Source organism: Raphanus sativus, chromosome 6 (genome assembly GCF_000801105.2).
Source record: "Raphanus sativus cultivar WK10039 chromosome 6, ASM80110v3, whole genome shotgun sequence".
In the NCBI taxonomy this organism is placed as follows: domain Eukaryota; kingdom Viridiplantae; phylum Streptophyta; class Magnoliopsida; order Brassicales; family Brassicaceae; genus Raphanus; species Raphanus sativus.
Window position 1 is genome coordinate 13,015,534 of NC_079516.1, and position 21,204 is coordinate 13,036,737.

General features: G+C 33.4%; 6 protein-coding genes across 8 annotated transcripts; 3 read left to right on the top strand and 3 right to left on the bottom strand.

Moving 5' to 3' along the window:
* Positions 1-143: 143 nt before the first annotated feature.
* Positions 144-1,547, bottom strand: LOC130496350 (probable zinc transporter 12). Its single transcript, XM_056988367.1, has 3 exons — positions 920-1,547; positions 600-749; positions 144-512 (listed from the first exon to the last, which is right to left on the bottom strand). Exons 1-3 carry the CDS (start codon positions 1,523-1,525, stop codon positions 207-209), a joined length of 1,062 nt encoding a protein of 353 aa, XP_056844347.1. The 5' UTR covers positions 1,526-1,547; the 3' UTR covers positions 144-206.
* Positions 1,548-2,455: 908 nt separating this feature from the next.
* On the bottom strand, positions 2,456-3,033 carry LOC130496035 (uncharacterized). Its single transcript, XM_056987771.1, has one exon. The coding sequence runs from the start codon at positions 2,970-2,972 to the stop codon at positions 2,664-2,666; it is 309 nt and encodes a 102-aa protein (XP_056843751.1). The 5' UTR covers positions 2,973-3,033; the 3' UTR covers positions 2,456-2,663.
* Positions 3,034-6,340: 3,307 nt separating this feature from the next.
* Positions 6,341-8,333, top strand: LOC130496183 (uncharacterized). The gene is made up of 2 exons (XM_056988033.1): positions 6,341-6,909; positions 7,929-8,333. Exons 1-2 carry the CDS (start codon positions 6,460-6,462, stop codon positions 8,202-8,204), a joined length of 726 nt encoding a protein of 241 aa, XP_056844013.1. The 5' UTR covers positions 6,341-6,459; the 3' UTR covers positions 8,205-8,333.
* A 1,609-nt stretch (positions 8,334-9,942) lies between these two features.
* LOC108836882 (uncharacterized) lies at positions 9,943-12,663 on the top strand. The gene is made up of 5 exons (XM_018609980.2): positions 9,943-10,331; positions 11,094-11,358; positions 11,435-11,631; positions 11,837-12,024; positions 12,103-12,663. Exons 1-5 carry the CDS (start codon positions 10,240-10,242, stop codon positions 12,387-12,389), a joined length of 1,029 nt encoding a protein of 342 aa, XP_018465482.2. The 5' UTR covers positions 9,943-10,239; the 3' UTR covers positions 12,390-12,663.
* Positions 12,664-13,172: 509 nt separating this feature from the next.
* On the bottom strand, positions 13,173-13,688 carry LOC108807837 (uncharacterized). Its single transcript, XM_018580078.2, has one exon. It carries the CDS (start codon positions 13,686-13,688, stop codon positions 13,173-13,175), a length of 516 nt encoding a protein of 171 aa, XP_018435580.2.
* Positions 13,689-13,883: 195 nt separating this feature from the next.
* LOC108807838 (uncharacterized) lies at positions 13,884-20,669 on the top strand. Of its 3 annotated transcripts, none has more exons than XM_056987572.1 (12): positions 13,884-14,024; positions 14,105-14,212; positions 15,193-15,394; positions 16,970-17,101; positions 17,257-17,463; positions 17,948-18,024; positions 18,231-19,244; positions 19,341-19,424; positions 19,608-19,694; positions 19,802-19,888; positions 19,990-20,076; positions 20,415-20,669. In XM_056987572.1, the coding sequence occupies exons 4-12, from the start codon at positions 16,984-16,986 to the stop codon at positions 20,466-20,468; spliced, it is 1,815 nt and encodes a 604-aa protein (XP_056843552.1). In that variant the 5' UTR covers positions 13,884-14,024; positions 14,105-14,212; positions 15,193-15,394; positions 16,970-16,983; the 3' UTR covers positions 20,469-20,669. The 3 variants fall into 3 exon arrangements, with proteins under 3 accessions (XP_056843552.1, XP_056843551.1, XP_056843553.1); XM_056987571.1 differs by having other exon boundaries at positions 15,193-15,365; XM_056987573.1 differs by lacking the exon at positions 16,970-17,101 and having other exon boundaries at positions 15,193-15,365.
* The last annotated feature ends 535 nt before the right edge of the window (positions 20,670-21,204 follow it).

A 21,204-nucleotide genomic window follows, 5' to 3' on the forward strand; every position in this document is an offset into this window, starting at 1 on the left:
TCATGAGCCATCATAGGCTTAGGCTTCTAGATTTACATTCTATTTCTCATACCCATTCAAGAGATTTCCATCAAGAATTGATAACATCTTGTTAGAAATTGATTGATATATCATTATATTAAAATCTGAGACGACAAAATGTAATTGATTATCTCTAAAAATGCTCAAGAAACTAAAACATGTGTAATTTGCAAGCCCAAGTAACTTCAAGCCCAAACAGCTAGAAGAGACATTAAACCAGCACCAAGAATAAGAGAAAAGCTACAAGCTAATTGTATCTTCATACTACTCTGAGCTTTGTGGTTCATGAAAAGTGGAGCTACCAAATCAACAAGGGACATGTAAATCAAGATTCCAGCCGCTGCAGCATTAAGAAAACCTGATACTTTTAGTGCCATTGGGCTATTCTCGTTGTAAATCTCTGCCACTCCAATACCAATTCCGATCCCTGCTGGTGCCGTGAGTGAGAACAACAACACCATAATCCAAATTTTCTTAATTTCAAACTTTGCCTACACAAAAAAAAAACGTAAGTTGTTTATTTAATTATCAGTATGGTGATAGAATCATAAATAGGAGAGACTAGGTTTTAAGATTACCTCAGAGATGCAACCACCAAGACCAAAACCTTCAAACAGTTGATGGAAAGTTATTGCAGCCAAGAGAGGCTTGATTGTGCTTACACTCGGAGATACTCCCAGAGATATTCCTATTATCACTGAGTGAACAACAATCCCCAATTCCAGTACCTAACACCATAAGAAAAATAAAGAACATGAGATCAATACTAATTAGCAAGTCTTTATTAAAAAAAACAGTAATTAGCAAGTGTGTTTATAATCTAAAGAAAATAGTTTTATTCATAATCAAGAAATGTTTAAATATTAACTAAATATATGGGTTTTGTGATTTTACTTACTTGAGTTACAATCTTTTTCCTCAGATCATCTTGAGGGACAAGAAGAGAGCCATGAGAATGTCCTTGTGAGGCATGAGTGTGAGCAGAACCAATATGCGAATGCTCCTCCTTATCACCAGCGGTACTCACCGGCAACGTCTTATCCCCATTCTCCAAACGAGACCTGTTCAAATACCCTGAAGCAAAAGACTCAATCAACATGGTCACAATCGCTGCAGCCATGGCTACCAAACCCGTCATAGGGAAATCACCCCATGATGACTCTTCTCCGAGGCATGGACTCGTGAGACTCTCGGTGGCATCTGGAAGAATGTGGACGAAACCGGTGGCTAAAATCACTCCGGCGGCGAATGCCTTGACGAACATGAAAAAGTTGCTCTCTGACTTGAGGCCGAAGATAGGTAAACAGACTCCTAATACTCCGGCTACTAAGATAGAGAAGAACGCTCCTATCTTGTACTTAAGAACCGTCGCCTTCTCCGCAGCAGAGCCTCCTCCGTTGGATCCACCACATTCGTTTTCTTCCTCAGTGGCTGAGATTATAAGAGGTAGAATAAACAAAAAGAAAACGAAAGCTGAAACTAGGGTTTTTTGGAAGCGACCCATCTTTGGCTTATGGTGCACGTTAGTGTTTCTTTTTTTCACTTTTTGTGAGATTTGTAACAGTGAAAAACTCACGCTGCTTATATATATATTATATATATATAAGAATTTTGTTATAAACCTTAGGCCCTAAAGATGGAAACTTGTGTAATTCTTGAAGAGACTATGGCGACATTAACAGTAATGATGTTGTTTTAAAATTTTATTGTAAAATTTTTGTGTTGAGTTTAGAAGCTGTTTATGGGATATGACGACATATTTAGTTTATGTGTGTCGTTATTAGTTGCTGGTCAAAAAAGGATTAGAAATTAAGGCAGATTTGTATTTAATGCAAAATATTTTTAATAGCCTAATTGCGAAAAGGCTTGGACGATTTTTCTTAAGGTTTTTGGTTAAATCTTCTTCAGATTGTCGCATGAGAGACAATCATGCATGGAGCTCCGAGATATATAACTGGAGTCGAAAGTCGATTTAGCCGAAAGTCGCACTCTTCTTGATAATTTGATATAATCACGATCAAAGAGATCATCACATTCTGCCAAATTACTAGGATTCACATTGTTTTTGGCCAATTAACGTTGATTACAAATATAATGTATTTCAATTAAATTCATTCTTTCGTCTAAGTATTATAAGAAAGATACATCTTCTTTATATATAACACGATTCAGCTAGATAATCAGTTTAGTCTTTGATTACGATGATTCTGCTTCTGCAAGTTGAAGAATAATTTTCAAAGGGAATAGCAAAGGTTAATGTTTAGTTTAGATTTTACAATAACGAAACACCTTTTAATTCTGTCAGTTTGTACAAATACGTTGACTTTTCCTAGCTTGGCGTTTCGAGATTGCACTGATCAGCGACTTTTTTATTTATCGATATTATCGATCAAACCCATAAAGTATTTACTAATATCATGTACACCACAAAACATGTCAAAATGAACATTTAACACCTCAAAACATGAATAAGCAAACTCACTGTATACTCTGCTTTTGCTCTGTTTCTTTCAAATATATGTATTTGTTTCGGAATTCTTTTAGTATATATACATAAAATACATACTAATTACAAAGGAAAAACGTATGCTTCAAACAAAATTTAAAGAAAAAAACAAAATAACTCTTTGTATATATATATCTTACACTTTTCTGGAGAAGTAAAAAGGTGCAATCCTGAGAACAAGACCTGGGAAAACATCGTCAGGGTCGTGGATATGCGGGTTTCGTTCAACTATAAACGGGTCGCCACATTTATCGCCGATGGTATGAAGCGTTTCTCCTTCTCCGACGATGTAAATCTCCTCGCAAGGTTTCTCTGAGAACTGAGACCCTCTGAGCGAGTTAGAAGCGTTGTTTTCGCGAACAGATAACAGAAATATTAGAGACAATAACACAACAGCAGAACACCAAGCACTCATGTCTGAAGATGCTGTTCTTGAACCTCTCATGTCTTTCCACTAAAAAGCTCTTACGTTTTGGGAATGAATATTAAATTGGATTTGTATCTTAACATACGCCCGAGTGGGTATATTTATATTGGTGAGAGAGGTGAGGGTAATATCGTCTTTTCAGTTGAGGGGGTTTCTGTGTTGTGTTGTATACTTGTGTTGTATTGTGTTGGTTGGGTGGTCTTTTGTTGGTGCAGGCCAACGGCCGTGACACACTGAAGGAGACGTTACTTTTAGCCACTTTCTCTAAATATTCATCTGTCATTATATATCCTTATCACTGATTATTATATGAGTTTATTTTTGTTTTGTTCTGGTAAGTAGTATAAATTTGTGTCTATATCAGCCAACACTCTTGATGAATATATTGCTAAAGATTAAAAGTATTATAGTTTAATTTTATGTTATCGTATTAGCAAGGAAAAAATGGAGAATCGGGGTTTAAGACTTGAGAGAAACGTAGCCTTCCAAAATAGCCGCCATTGAATGTCACATAAGTTATGCTATTACTTCCACAAAAGCCAACGCTCCAACTACCTTTTTGATTACTTAATCAACCTCAAGATAGTATGCATGACTTTCAAAATTACAAAACACTATATTCATTTAGAACAAGTGGTTCACCAGTGATCAATATTCTGGTTTTTGTCAACGTATTTTCGACTCTATTATTCATATTTTGGATTTTTAAAATTTTAACCAATTGTCATCTAATCGGTTGTCACCTGTCGCGTATATTCCAATCATAAAATTTAACGGAAGCAGATGATTTAGAAATTTATATAATTAATTGAAAGTGTTCAATTATGTATTATGTTAAGTAAGTATATTAGATTTAAACTTGTTAGGAATCATTGAAGCGAGAGAGCAGCATTATATGTTATGATAGTTTGAAGAAAAATGTATTTCTCCATTACGGCTATACATCGCATCTTATTGAATTTCCATATAATGATAAATGCGTTGCAAAGTCTCCTAATCTCCTAATCTTGACCCTTTCAGCAATAACGTAAGAAGTACGTTGTAAAAACCTTGCAAAATAAAAGTGAAAAAAAAACGTCTAGCCAACACACATACACAGAGCAGATGGTGGATTTGATTCATCTAACAGATAACATATGTTTTAACTTTTAAATTTTAATCCAAAACAATAACAAAAAAAAATTACGAATGATGATAGAGACTATTAAACTCGAGAACTGAAATAAAAATGCAATGAGGAAATATAATATCTTTTTTAGGTTAGCATAAAAAGCATCTTGCTAGGGTGGCGTAAAACGGTGAAAGCTCATAATCTTTTTCGCAATAGTGTTAGGGAAAGTATGGCTGAGATTAGGAAAGCATTGACGATGAAAAATATGGGAATCTTTATCGTTAATGGCGTGCGGAAAATGAGTAAACCGATAGGACTCCTATCATAGGAGCGAGGACCAACGGTTAAGATGAAATTTGACAAAGTCATATTGGTTGGTCCATATTCTACAAAAGCAGTCCCAATTCTATAGGCTTATATTTGCCACAACGGCAGAAAATCTTCATTTTTATATAATATAAATAAACATCCATTAACTGTTTCATTCGCACACACACGTTGGCGCATGAAAACGTTATAAAAGTATCAAAATACCATACAATATTTAGATTTAAAATGGTTGTGGCTCTTTTTAAGAGTTAAAATTTTATAAATTTGCAACCACCCACTATTTGGCTTTCGTTTTTGTACAATTTGGTGTTGGTGTTTTTTTCTGTTTTTTAGATTGAGTATAGTTTTGGTCGTGAAAAGATAGTATAGATTGGGTCGACTAATAGCATCTCCAATGACACACTATTTTTGTTCTATAATTTACACAAAAATTAAGTAATTCTATTATATAATAACTTTTGTTTCAATAGTACATTCTATAATAAAGTGTACCATGTATAATTAAAAAGTGACATTCTTCTATATCTTACTCTATAATAGAGTTTTATATTATAATTAAAAAGTAACTCTATATTTAGATTGAAAAAATGAAATTCTTCTGTGTTTCATTCTATAATAGAGTAACTTTATTATAGAGTATATTATTAGAACAAAAGTTATTTTTACTAGAATTATTTATTTTTATGTAAATTATAAAAGAAAAATAATGTGCAATTGGAGATACTCTAAGCTGTGGCAATATTGATACCTCAGCTAAAGTTTAATACTTTCATAATATTTTTAGGAGACTGTCAGTATCAGTACATAAAGTCCGATGACCCATGGTGTTAAAAAAAAGGGTCTGCTGACCTGTAAAACGATAATGGTATCTTGTTTTACATGTAAGCATGTCAAAAAGATTAATTTTCTGCGTAATACAACTAAAAGGTTTCAATATTGCCAACTTAAAAAGATTAATAGTCTGCGTACTACGTTAAAAGGTTGCCGTGGATGGTTTTAGACTCGGTCGATTATCTAAGATTAGATATTATAAATGGGCAAATAAGATTTGATAGATTCACACATGTTTTTTAATGCATCGCTATAATAACTTATAGATTCATAGTATTTTCTATAGCTTTTGTAATATATAAAGCATAATCGTGTGTGTTTGAGACTGAGTGGATGCGAGATAGTGGAGATAGACTCACCTCAAAACATGTTTTGCATGACCAAATAGAAAGGGATTCTGGCCAAGTCTTCCTTTGGTGTTTGTCCAGGTGTTTGTAGATTTTTATAATAGTATGGTAGGAGATGAAAACTTCAAGAATTTATTTAATATTACATACTCGATTTTCTTAATTATCCTATCCATACAGCCAGTTTCCAACTAATAGTAGTATATATAGTACTGTAGTTAGTCTTTCACTTACAACTCAATAGGTGTATAACCAGGGTCGCATTTAGAGGTTAACTATAATGAGAGCATAAACTAATGAAAATCAGATACATGGTGCACTAAAGGTGTTTTCAAAATTATGTAGCTAAATTTATGTAATTTTGCCTTAGAAATTTTGAAAATACAAAAATGAATGGGTGCATGCACCAAGTATGCCCTCTCTAACTTGGGCCCTGATTACAACTCAACCATATTTCCATTTGCTATAATTTTTTTCTGATATAAATTTATTTAAACCGGACAAAAACAAAACTGATGTCTTGTTAATTGGAAACAGAAAACGATTACAATGTTCAGTAAAAGACCAACATAATTCAAGAGTAGTTCACTTGAACAGAAACAAATTCTCGGTTTTCCACAGTTCACAGATATATTGAGCCCAAGATTGAATGATGTTAAGTTAACCCGTAAACCTTTTGTGGGCCATGCATGTAATATTTCTTTTAGCCCATTATACGATTTTTAAAAAAAAAAAAAAATACACAATTGCAAGGTGAAGGATGAACATCAGAAACTAGCCACAAATTTTTTTTCTGACGATAAGATTGCCTTCTTCAACTCTGTCTTTCCTTTATCAAATTAATTCATCATCACAAACACACTGTTAAAACAAAGAGCGAGAGACAATGGCTTCAACAAGAATAAACTCATTAACAACAATCTACACATCCCCAAGAAGATACAGTTCTAACCACAAATCACCAAACCAAATCAAACTAGTTTCAAACTCCCTAAGCTCTAAACCCAACACAACACAGCTCTCAAGTAACCTCTACACTGTCAGTTTCAAGACTATTGGAACAGGTAAGCTTAGCATCTCAAGATACCCCGATTTCGAATATTCTCCTCAAGGAGGCTCCGGCTCCGGAACTGCCCGGTGCGTCGACGTCGACGGTGGTGAAAAGAACCGAACACCAAACTCTGAACTGTCCGTTAGTTTCGATGTGGACACTCTTTACATTCCTTCTCTTACAAACCAAACCACGAAGTTTCTTGGCTTACCATTACCGCCGTTTCTTAAAATCGACATAGCTCCGGAGATATTCCAAGGAACCATCGACCAAGATTCCGGCAAGGTATAAATTTCCATGATCAGATAATAAAACCTTCATGTTTTTTTGTTTAAGTTCTTTTTTTCTTTTCTACTAAATTCAAATAGAAGAATATTATAAAAATTTTATTGTGATATGGATTTAGGGCTGGGCGTTCGGATACCTATTCGGGTTTCGGTTCAGTCCATTCGGGTTTCGGGTTTTCGGGGTCAAAGATTTCAGCCCCATTCGGATATTTCTAAATTTCGGTTCGGGTTCGGTTCGGATCTTTGCGGGTTCGGTTCGGGTTCGGATAACCCATTTAAAATGTTTTTAAATTTTCAAAATTCATTATATACTTTAAATTTTCAAAATCTATAAAAAAGATAATATATTACATATAAATTTTCATAACATATATGTCAAAATACCTTAATTTAAAATATAAATTGGTTTTCTTTGAATATTTAGATAAAGAATCAATAGATATTTAACTATTTTGGTGTTTTCAATATACTTTAGCTATTTTAAACATTTACTTTTGACTATTTGCATATATTTTCCGAGTATTTTGGAAAACTTAAAGGTATCTTATATATTTTTTAATATTTTTAATATACATTATATATAAAAATAATGTATATATTTAAGTATATAAATTTATTTCGGATACATTCGGGTGTCCAAAATATTTCGGTTCGGATCGGATTCGGTTTCGGTTCTTTAAATACCGAAATTTTGAACCCGTTCGGATATTTAATCAATTTCGGTTCGGGTTCGGTGCTACTTTTTCGGATCGGGTTCGGTTCGATTTTTTGGGTTCGGATTTTTTGCCCAGCCCTATATGGATTAAATAATTTTAATATATACTTTAGATAAGTTATATTTATAATTAAAATAGTTTTTCTTAACACCAATTAAAATATGTTTGTCTCGTATATATATACAACTCAATAATATTTTACCAAAATTTTAACAACTCAATATTTTACCCAAAAAAACATAACAACTCAATAATATTCATATTTTCTAATTCTACAGTTATGCATTTGAATGATTTGAAGGTGGAGCTGGAGTTCACTGCTAAGTTCTGTTTCACGGCGGGAGGTGGGATATACAGAGCTCCGCCATTGGTGGTGAAAACGGTGTTGACGACGGAGGAGTCTATAGGAGAGAAGAAGAGAGGGAGAGGAGAGAGGATGGACGGAGAAGGAAAGTGTAGGCTCGTCGGCGTTGCGAGAGTTGAGACTGTTGACGATTTGTTTATGAACACGTTCCTCTCTCTCCCGTCGGAGTGTCTCGCCGATCTACAAGCTGTTATTTCAGTCGCCGGTTCTTGATGATAATCATTTACATTTTATGTATTAATCAAATTAAATGTAAGTAAACAATGTTTTAAAATCTTATACTAGTAAATTGTTTTAGAAAAATATTTTTTTTTCAAAATACATGTTTCATGTTTTTAGGCATTTTTGTTATTTAATAATGATAAATTATAAAATTCAAAAATAAAATTATTTATTGGGATAAAATTATTAGAAATTAGTAAATAGAAAAAGCAATACAAAAATTTAATATATTTTTGATATGTATAAAACACATAAACAGGCATATTTTAGAAAGAGTGGATGATTTTGGAAAAGTTGAATAAACACATAAAAACAAATTACAGCTTGAATGTGAAAATAACACATATCTCAGGACTTGTTTGTTTATAAAATTTTCAACCAAATGTTATAGACATTCCTATTGATTATGTTTCTAGTGGAATTTGATTGAAATACTGCAGATGAGGTGTCACGAAAAAAGAAAAGACGTTATTTGCTCTAAAAAGACAGTACTCCATACATCAGCATATTAAAATATGAGCATATCTCAGAAGACCTTCTAGTTCTTGTTTTTAAATAATTAAGATAAAAAAATAATACTCAAAACAGAAACATAAATAACTCAAAAAATTGTCAAAAAAACTCGAATATACTTAACTCCAATTTTCAGCTTATTTATGTGTTTCATTGTTTCTCCTTCCCAGTTTCCTTTAAAGTTTCAGTTGCCTGGGACCATTGGAAGTAAATTGGAGTTTAGGAGAGAAAAAAACTCATATAAATTTCAGAAAAGATACGAGTTTTGGAAAACAGAATAAAATCTTCCTCGTACTGATAAAGAACTTATTACAAAGTATAACATAATACGTATGTTTGATCTTCCACGTTTCAGAAAATATTTATTTTCTTCTAGGATAATAATGATTGGACCCATACTGATTTTGTGTGTGTCGTATCACTCGATGCAATTAAGATCGCAACTCAAAATCTAAAAACCACTGATTTTGTTTGACTTTATGTTCATTATATCTATTTTGGCAGGGACTAATGTGTAATACTGTTTTAAAAAATGTATAGTATTAGTGTTAGTACAAATTAAATTATTTATTAATAGTTACGAAAAACAGCTAATCATCAACAAAAATGAAATATTTTACTCCAAACATTTCTCGGACCGATTCTCTTTCACACGCGCATTACATGAAGGTGAGGCTGTAAAACATCGTGCTGTCACGTATATTCCCATAACTTACTATTTAATTTTAGATATAAAAATAGAGATAGCATAATAAATAAGTGTTTTTTGAAAAAATATAAATAAGAGTTTGATTAGTTATTTCTCTATCATCCAAGAAAATAATGTTTGTAGAAAGCTATATTTTGTTAACGATTGAGAATAATTAATTCCACAAAATCGTTTATTGGAAAAATATCTGCACTTCAATCTGTTATTTTTGTACGATATTTTAAGTACGATGAAGATTTACTTTTGAATGCAGAATAATTTATGTAATCACTAACTTTGTAAACGAGGTCAGCTTTTGCTATTTATGAAACACTAATAACAACATATCGCAGAATAAAGTGTTGTCAGATGTTCGATTTTTTTAACTTGGAGATGGTAAAGATGCAACTCTCTGACAAATGAGTGGTAGTTACGTATTAAAGACTTCTGTGATACTATTTATTACAGTGCTCCACGCGTCTCTCTCTCTTTCGCCACGCGCTTCTACTCCTTTAGGCTCACGGGATATCTCTCTCTCTCTCCATTGCTGTAGCTAGATCTTCTTTCTTCTCTCTCATCTCTCTGTTTCGCTCGATGATGCATCCACCACCTGTCTCCGAGTCAGAGATTTGATGGACAAGAAGAAGAAGTTCACTTTCTCCGATCATCTTCCCACCGACTTATAAGTCTTCTTCCCTCTAGACCAAAAACAAGAAGAAGAAAGAAGAACCAAACTCTTCCTTCTTCTTTCTTCTCTCTCTCTCTCTCTCTCTCTCTTTCCCCCCCCCCCTCCTCTGCTCCCTGTGTCTGTCCTTTGATAATAGGATGGCGCGAAATCTGCTATGGGTTGTTGTTCTTGTCTTGTGTCTTGTTTGGACACTGGAAGCGAGTGAAGGAGATTCTGATCCTCTATACAAGTAAGTCTCCTCAAGAAACCTTTTGTTTTGTATTCTTTAGTTCGATGATTTTTGCTTTATTTATTTTTAGTTCGTTTGGATTACTCTTGAGAGACGACCGTTAGATTCAGTTACTGATTTCGAGTTCATTACAATACTCTTTTCTGTTTTGTAGAATTTAATACCTTTTTAGGAAGGGAAAAAAAAGAAACAGATTTTGCTTTGTTAGGTAAGGGATGATTTTCTTCAAAGGGGTTTGGTAGAAAAAAAAGTAAGGGAGATTAGGGAGCCACAAAGTAGGAAGGAGTGGTGAAAAAGATTATAACTAATGTGGTTGACTTTTCCAGATCTTTTTTTTTTGCAAACTCTTGTGGTGAGAGTTGCAACACGTTATAGAATGAAATCTTTTGTGTGTGTGTGTTTCCACAAGCCCTTGATTTTTTTAAACTGTATGAGTCATTGTTTTTGTTGGAATGATTAAAAAGGTAACATATGTAGGCCATGTCAGAGCTCAATGGGAAAAATCTAGAACTTGTTACCAAGGTTTCATTGATAGATCGGTTGATGTATTGTTGCCTAATTAGAGATAGGGCTTCGTTGTAATAACATCTTATACATGTGTCCTGGAAATGCTAATAACTTAGTTTTGAGAGGTTAGCAGTATGTCATTCTGTAAAGATTACTCTCTTTGCTCATTGATTCCACTACTTTCAGTTGCGACCAATAGGCTGCTTTAATGTATTTTCTTAACAAAGCAGTGTTGATATGATAATTGGTGTACAGGTCATGTGTTGATCAATGTCAGAAAACTGGATGCGTGGGAGATACTTGCTTTCACCAATGTAAATTTTTTTCAGCTGATGGAAAAGCCGTTGACGGTCCATGGTACATGCAAGAGCCACTTTACCTGCGATGGAAGCAGTGGGATTGTCAAAGTGATTGTCAATACGAATGCATGATGACTAGAGAAGAAGAGAGGAAAAGAGACGGTGAGAAACCTACCAAGTACTTTGGTAAATGGCCACTCAAACATGTCTATGGCATTCAGGTAATGTCTCATCTTCAAGAAACAAATGTTTAGCAGTATTGTTCCTCATATTTATATATATTTACTACATCTTCAGGAACCTGTCTCCGTTGCTTTATCTGCTCTAGACCTTGCAATACAGTTCCATGGATGGGTCTCATATTTCATCCTGGTTTACTATCACTTGCCTCTCCAGCTTAACCGGAAAACTTACTACGAGTATAACGGATTGTTGCATATCTATGCAATCATTGTAATGAATGCACTCTTCTGGAGTGGTGTTTGTCACAGCAGGTAACACCCGTCTATCTCCATGTTCCAATCTCTACTCCTAGACAATGCCAGTGTAACATTTTTTTAAAAAAAATTTCATAATACCATACGCTAAAATAAAAAATTGTGCCATTATTCTTTAATTAAAATTTTCATAATCCCATAAATTGTCAAAAACTCGTCAAGTTAGACTTAACTTTTTTTTTTCTTTGAATTTTGTATATAGAGATGTTGACTTGACAAAGAGGCTAGATTACTCTTCAGCTACAGTATTAGCCGGGTATACGCTAGTTCTAGCTGTAATACGGTCTTTCAGCATACATGATCAGTCTGCCAAAGTCATGGTTACTGCACCTGTTCTCGCACTTGTAGCAACTCATATCATCTACCTAAATTTCTACAACCTTGATGAAGGTATGATCTTCTTAGCTTCTTAGGGCTCTCTTTCTTTTCAAAATGCATGTCACTTTCTCAGTCTCTATAACTCGATAGGGCTTCACCGGAAGGTTATATACGGTATAGGAGGAGTAGAGCTAGTGATGTGGGGTTTATGGGCGGCTTTAACGTCGCATCCATCGAAGTGGAAGCTAAGAGCTTTCTTTGTCTCGAGCATACTCACAATGTGTCTGAGAATGCTTGACTTCCCTCCTTACAAAGGCTATGTTGATGCTCATGCTCTTTGGCGAACTGCAGGGATCCCTCTCTCTTATCTTTGGTGGAGTTTTATCCGTGACGATGCCGTTTTTAGAACCACTGTTCTTCTCAAGAAAGCAAAGTGATGATTCAAGACAGTTTTATCTTCTTTTTTTTTTCCGGTGAGTTTCTCCGGTGTTCAGAAAGTTGTTTTAGGTGTGTTGTTTTCGCAGAAGAAGCAAAGTGTTTTGTTCTTCTGTGGTGAATCTTGTTAGTTGTTTTGGAGTCTTGTGCTCTTTATGTTTTGTGTTTTTTTTTTCTCTCTAAGGCTCGTTGCCGGAGAGTTTTATGATGACTTTTAAAAGTCCTTTTTTCTCAATGTAAAAAAGAAAAAAGAGTTATGTTTATATGTTTCCTTTACCTCTAGTGATTAGAGATGTTAGAAAGTTAATTTGCAAACCAGAAAATAACAGAGACAATTAGGAAACCACCAATATGAAACATTGCTTAGATATGAAAATGCAGGGTACACAATTACTACACATTATAACGCATTTTCGAAATGAACCTTTAGGATATATTCATTTTGAAATCCATGCATGGAAACATTAGCTTTTAACGCTCTAAATAATTATATACAATTATAAGTAACTGATTACATGCATGGCGAACTATAGATGTATTTGATGAATGAATGAATTGTTCTATTGTTTACATAGTAGCATAACATGGTACATCAAAATTTGCGCATTTTATGACATGTAAATAATATGAGTGGACTTATATAATGTAATCTTTATACATTAGATATTAATACACAAATAACACGTTATTTGAATAATCGACATCTTTTTTTTTTTTTTTTTTTTTTTTGGGCAACGGTTAATTTAAATAAAGCAGGAAGAGAAGAGTCTTGGGCCTGGCCCAGCTTACAAAGAAGGCAAAGAAGAAACGTGGACCTTAAGGGCCCGCTTGGCTAAAGCATCAGTTTCTCCGTTCTGAGAACGGGAGACAAACTGGAAGGAGATAGAAGAAAAACGAGAAGAGAAGTGATCGATGTCGTGAAGAACACCAAAGATCTCTATGATCTGGTTTTTGCAGTTGATTGCTCTAGTGAGCGTTTGGCAGTCCGAGTAGAAGGCGGCTGATTGAAATCCCATTTGGAGCGTCTGTTTGATTCCGGTTAGAAGCGCAAGCGATTCGGCGACTAGAGGAGATGAGACGGCTTCAAAGATTTGAGTTCCTGAGAGGCGGAGGTGCGGTTGATTCCTGGAGATTCGCCATGCAACACCCGATCTCTTTGATCTTGCATCCCAAGCGGCATCGACAAAGCAGGAGATCTCCGATGGTGGCCTTGTTATCGGTGTCGGAGGGGTCCTAATCGGTACTTGGGGAGGTGTATGGTCCTGCTTCTTCTCTTGGGCTTGTTCCCATTCGAGAGCCATGGCTAAGCTTTTTGATACTACTTCCCCAGGGCGGTTCGTTTTATCCTCGAAGATCAGTTTGTTTCTGGCCGTCCAGAGGAGCCAGCAGATCCATGGGAGAATAGAGAAACGGACTCCAGTTGGTGGGAGGCAAAACCGCTTGTCTGAAGCTTACCATTGCTCTTTTGAAGTCGGTGTCATCAGCTATGTGAACTGATCTTGCGAGAGGCGTGAGTTTCCAGACTTCTTTGGCGAATGGACAGTGAAAGAAAACGTGCATTGCTGTCTCAGTGATCTTGCATCGTAGGCAGAGAGCATCAGTTAGCACCCCTCAGCGTTGTAGCTCTTCACCTAAAGGTAGTGCTCCTTGGGTGATTGACCAGAGAAAAAGCTTAAGTTTTGGCATCGTTTTGACTGACCAAATGTCTTTTTTCCAGTCAAAATCCAGGGCTTGTTGCACTGTGTTGGCCACTGAAAGAGGAGGTGATGGAGCGAGTGGAGGATAGCTCTCAAACCTGTGTCGACATCTTTTAAACCAAGTAAAAGTCGGTACAATCTTCCAACTTATTGTCTCCATATAGCTCTCAAACCTTTTTTTCATTTACTTGCTGCAAATTTTCCAAATTACAGCAAAAAATATGTTTTATGAATTATAGTTTTTAGTTAAAATACAATTAAACATAGCAAACAATTACTATGACACCTATCACCTAATGTCATCTATTAACAATAAGACATGACACCTATTAAGAATTAGACTCTGAGAGCAAAAGGATTTTTCAATGATCAAGATTTATTGGTAAATTTCATTTAATGTCCTTAATTTAGTCTAGATTTAGTCTATAAATTAGCACGAAGTATTTCTAAGTAGTGGTATAATGTTTAATCTGGTTTTCGTCCAAACTTTTTTTGCTTGTCTATAGTAACTTCTTGTTTCTATCTTTTAATAGTTTTGTGATAACCCAAACTAATTATTAAAAGAAAAAAAAAAAAAGAGATACCATAAAGCTAATTATCTCACAATTATAATCCTTACCATGGTTCCACGCATTATCTTTACGATCAAGTTTTTTTAATTTCGGACAACATATATATATATATATATATATATATATATATATATAGTGTAAAAAATCATATATATATATATTGAATAGTATGTCTAAAAAAAATCATAGATCATAGTGTAAAACCCAAGCTGCTAATATAGAAAAGTGCAAAATGGCCTATGATCTTTTGATGACCAAAACACTTCAATGGTCTTTGATCTACCTTTTTACGACCATATGAACATTACAGTTCTGGTTGTGGATGATGATCCTATTTTTCTCTCTATTATCCCAAGTATGCTTAAAAATCCGAGCTACAAAGGTATAGTTATTTTTTCCGAGTATTAAAATATGTCTCGGCAGCAATATGTATGTGCTTCTCAATACAAAAACTCTCCAACTCAAATACACATACACGTATGTGCATATATTCACCCGCACATGTAGTTCTCATATTTTAATTGTTTAATTTGTAGATACATCATTTGGGGAGATTACTGTAATGACAGCAAATGATTCCTCAGAAGCAGTACACAAGCTTATAGGTGAATGCAACAACATTGATATTGTAATCACCGACTATCATATCCCTGGTTTGCAACTTAAAAAGAAGATTAAAGAAGAATTTGGAAATCTACCTGTTATTGGTGTAAGGGTTTTCCTTCCCACTTATCGAACGTTAGTTACTTCTTTCCTGTCAACAAGTTATTTATTCTATAATGCTTTCTTTTTAAAAAGTAACTGATAATTAGAAATAACCTCTAGTGTCCTTACTTGTTTGGCATTTGACTGCTTAGTTTTTTAAGGATCTGCTTTGCTTTGTACGGGCTAACTTGTTTGGTACTAGACTGCTGTTTCTTTTCACAATCAATTGAACACCCAAAAAACTTTGATATAAAATTAGTTATATACGCATACATCTAATAAATAATAATGAAAAAAGAAGCATTGAGCGATGACAAGGCAAAGAGATTAATATTGCTTGTAACTTTTTTAGGTGATTAATATAATGACTAGGTGTTTCCATTTTATCGATATATATTATTAGTACGACCATCATGAATTTAAAGACTAACATGATAATTAATTCTTTATGCTCTTAATCATTTTTTTATTTTTCTAATTTTTTGCTTTTATTTTTCTGTTTCATCTTCGTCTTCTTAAGTACCAATGAAATACATATGACCAGTACTACATATGACTATGAAAATTGAATCACATTAAACCAAAAAATGAAAATACAACTAAAATAAAAATAAAGCAAGAAAATGTAAATAAAATCTAAAAAGTTATAATTATTTAGAAGAAAAACAGAAAATAAAAATGAATTAAGATAAAGATAATAATTTCTTGGGTTACTTAATAATTATATATACACAGATTTATCTTACTATTCTATAAACTTCTAATGAAAATAGGTAATGATCGTTATCGGGTAATATCCAAACGCCATCTATATTATTATTACACCATGATCATTACGTATTCCTATTTTTTTTTTACAAAAAAGAGATTTTTTACAAAAACTTATTACTATTAATTAAATTATATAAAAAATTATATAATAATTCAGAACAAAAACAGTATTAACCAGTTTACTTTTTATGTGGAAGCTCGATTGCGAAATATTACTTTACAAATATTAATATATATATATATATATATACATTATATATATATAATATATATCTTAGTAGAAATGGAAGTTATGAATGATGACAAAGAAACAGAAGAAATTTTTTACTTTTGACTATTTTTGAGATATATTATTAAATTGCATTGGTCAAAATTAGCTGTATTTTAGTTTTGATAATTATTTTCTAAAATCTTTGCTCAGAAAAATATATATTCTTAATCTAGAATAAGAAATATTTATTTCCTATTTAAAAGGTCCTAATTTTAGAAAAATATATAGGGACTATCTTGAATGAGAAAATATATTAATTTTTTTCTTTATATGTACATATGTAACGTTTAATGACAGCTAATGGAAACCGATATTATCCTTTTAAATATTACATACATATAAAAACATAACACTGCAATCAGAAAATCTTGCAAAGAAAAACTAATTATCCAAGAAACATAGGTCAGTAGTGAAAAGAAGAAGAAAATAACATTTGATGACACTAATTGATATGCAATATTTTCTTACCCATTGTTGTTGATTTTTGTTCTTAACTTCTTTTTCTCATAGTCTCAACTGAAACAAGCTTTTTCTGAATTTTGTGTGCGTTTGATTGATTACTACAGTGATTTCAGCAGACATGAACAATGAAATTGAACAAGAGACTTTATCGTCTGGAGCACTATGCTCCATAAGAAAACCGATCAAACCAAACGATCTCAACACCATATCCAAACATATAGACCACACAATTAACGGTAATTTCATATCAGTCACTGATGCATATGATAAAAACAGTTATAACAATCTCGTTTTTCCTTCCTGAAGTCTTTATACATTTTGATTCAAGATATGTTTTGTTATATATATATACATTACATGTAATTTAATTATACATGTAAAAACGATACAGATGGTTCAAAGAAAATTCAGGACGATGCAGATGGTTCAAAGAAAATGCAGGACGACACAGATGGTTCAAAGAAAACCGAGAAGACAACTTTAAGTAGCGATCCGTGTGATTCTTCATCACAGGCGACTCAAAAGTCTAAGATCAAATGGACGGAAGCCCTTGAAAATCATTTTTACGAAGCCATTGAACACATTGGTAGTGTTCATAGTAAGTACTAAAAGTTTTTAGCTTACGAGTTAGATTTGTTTTCATTATTAGTTGTGTTCACTTAAATATCTACTATCATATGAAAATAATAATAATTTTATGGTATTGATAAACTATATTTTAGATAGTGAATAGTGTCCACAATTTTTCACTTACACCCTTACATTTTTAATTCATTTTTAGTTTAGAAAGATAGCAAAAAATTGTTGTACGTAAAGTTATAAATGAAATTTATATATATATATATATTTTTTTTTTTGCTAAAAACTTATTTTTTTAAATGGCTCCGTAGACCACAAGAGAATCAAGATCCACAGGTTCCTATCAGAATAGCGAAACACAAACATCCGTTTATGTCCAATGAAATTTATATAGTTATACTCAACTGCAAAAAATTCTCATTCTCTAGTTGCATTTTCTAAGTATCTGAAGGTTTATATATTAATGTTCTATCTCTTTGCTTCGTGTTTGATATAATTTGAAGGGGCAACACCTAAGAAGATTTTAAAATTCATGAACCTGAAATTCCTGACAAAAGCACACATATCCAGCAAATTACAGGTTCGATCATCTATCAAACTGCTTTTAGGACCATATGTCATTTAATCATATATAGTTCAAAGCGCATTAAATCAATATGCTTTTGTTGGATCAAATATCTCACATCAGAAATCTTTTTGTTCCTTATTTAAAAGAATTTTACATTTTTACAAGAATTCATTTAACCAAATTTTAATTATAGTACTGAAACTGTTGACACTACACAGAAGTGCCGACAAACCGTGAAAAGAGATGAGGAAAGCATGAGAAGGCCAAGAATGGCTATGTACCCGGAATTCTCATCAGCAGGTGGCTACAACTACCGACAACACCCTTACAACTACAACCCAAGGCTAGGCAACAGAAATCTTTTCAATGGCCAACCTGGCTATGGTCTTGGTCAATCTAGCTCCATGATGAAAAACAATGCTGGTTTACATGACTCTCTCAACTACATGAACCGTAGACCCACCTATGATTTGAGCCAAACTGGATCCAAATTGTTTCCTAGGAGAGGAAATCTTTGGTTTCAGAATGGAACGTTGCCTCAATGGAGAAACATTCCCGGAACATCTCAAGCTCCTAGGTTTGGACAATATGGTGCAACAAGCAATGTTTTGGGTATGAACTATAATCCTACTACTGGTACTACGGGTAGTAGTTACGCTGGGGTTAGAACAGATGAAAATAGAGATTTGGTTGGACTTGGTGGAATAGGAGTTAATGGTAATGATAATGGCTCTTTCGGTGGAATAAGGGTTCATGGCACTGGTAGTGATAGCGGCTCTCTTCAAGGAATGAGCGTTCATGGTAATGATCATGGGTCTCTTGAAGGAATAAGAGGTCATTGTCCTGGTAATGGTTCTCTTGAAGGAATAAGAGTTCACGATAACAGCAATGACTCTCTTGGTGGAATAAGAGTTCATGGTAGTGGTACTGGCTATGTTGGTGAGATAGGAGTTCATGGTACTGGTAACGGTAATGGATCTCTTGGTGAAAATTTTGACATGAACTGGAATTTCGGTAACAATAACATGAGTAACCATGGAAGTTCAACTTCGGTGATTCCTTCTGTATTCTCATCGTTCTTGGACAATAAGGATCAGTCACAAAACAGCTTGATTGCTCAAACCGGTGGTGTGATCCCTGGACTAGAGAATTCAAAAATATTTAATGATCACCATGACATCGACAAGATTTTTTCTGATATAAATAACTCTCAGTTTCATCATCAGAATCAGGTAGAAGGATTGATAATTGATATCATTTTGGCTTTCCTTTTACTTATCTGAAGGTAATGTTTTGATTCATGTATATGTGTGCATGATTTTGAGCAGCATCAAGGTAACCTGACTGGTGTAAATCTTGAGGCACCCACTGCTTATCCTCTTGAAGACATTAACAGTTGGAGTTTTAATGACGTAAGTCATATTTATGTTATTCTTCTTCTTTTTTTTTTGCTTATATTTTTATTTACTTTTACCTTTTTCTTATTTATTACCTTTATTTTTTTTTCTTTTAGTTACCTTTCGGTTGTGTGTATGTGCATCTATATGATTGAACATTTATTAACCATATATACACGATGAATTATTTGTTTTAAGGGTACCGATAATGAAGAACTGTTGAACTCTCTCGCTGCTAATCCGGATATGTATTTTCCTACTCATGACATGAACATTACAAATCAGGTAAATTTGGTTTATATCACTAAAGAGATCCTTTTGTGTATGTGTGTCTCTATTATGGATTGAAGATTTTCTTAACGATATATACACAATGAATGATTTGATTAAAGGGTAATAATCATGAAGAAACATTTAACTCTCTTGCTGCTAATCCGGAGATGCACTTTCCTACTCAGGACATGAACATTACAAATCAGGTAAATCTGGTTTATAAAGAGATCCTTTTGTGTATGTGTGTCTCTATTATGGATTGAACATTTTCTTAACGATATATACACAATGAATGATTTGATTGAAGGGTACTAATCATGAAGAGACATTTAACTCTCTTGCTGCTAATCCGGAGATGCACTTTCCTACTCAGGACATGAACATTACAAATCAGGCAAGCTTGTTTCTATCGCTGAAATATTCTTTTTGACCTTAGATTACTTCCATGTAAAAAAGTCATGACAAACAATTGATATTTGAAAACTGATTGCATAGGAACATGTAGTTTTGACCTAATTATTTTGATAGTTTTACTTGAACTTTATCACCTAGCTAGAAAACACGTCATATCTGTTAAAATATTGAGACGTATAATGTATTTTTCCAGTTTTCTATTTATACACGTATTTACCTATTATATTTAATTAAATTTATGAAATGTTACGTTTGGATTACAGTACCCAACTTCTGATATCAATTTTATTTACTGTTTTGTGTTTGTATATTTTATAGGATCATGACAACGATGAAGACATCATGAACTATTTATCATCGATCCTGACATGAATTGAGAAAGCTCTCCCAGTTTCGTTGACTTGAACATTTACATTAAGCATTTTTAACAAGTTCGGTGGTGCTTTCATCATATTCAAAACTGGGGCTATCTATTTATTTAGTTTATATGTTTAACTGGCTGTATTGAGGAAATATGAAAACATTTAATATGTAAGTTTCCTATAAAATATTTTTATGAAGCTAGAGGTAATTAGTGCTTAACAAGTCTTCAATATTTTTTCCCCAACAATATACATTATGCATTTGAACTCGGACCTGATAATGAAACTAACACCTTTACATCAACGATGCTAGCAGCTAAAAGATAGACTACATATCCCGACCAAGTCTTAAGAGTTATCTATAGATATACTTGGGTTATAAACTGTTACTGAAATATGATAGATTACTAGTAAATATGTTTTCTGTTATATTGCAGTGTAGTACTTTATTAGGTTTATAACGCTTCCTTGGAAGTTTATGGTTTGTTTCAACGGTTTGTCCCTATCTATTTAACATAGATTGTCTTGTCATGGACCGTTTGAACTGTCGCTGTTACAAGTTATAACACCACCACATTTACTACTTACTGGTGTGGCAACTCATTAACATATAGTTCAACACTTGCTTGAATTGTTTTGAGATTCTCAATAAAAATTATGAGTTTACGAAATACATGAAAAGAAGAATATATCTATTGAAGATTTGTAGTTAAAGAAGAAAATCAGAACCTTCTCACACGATTAAC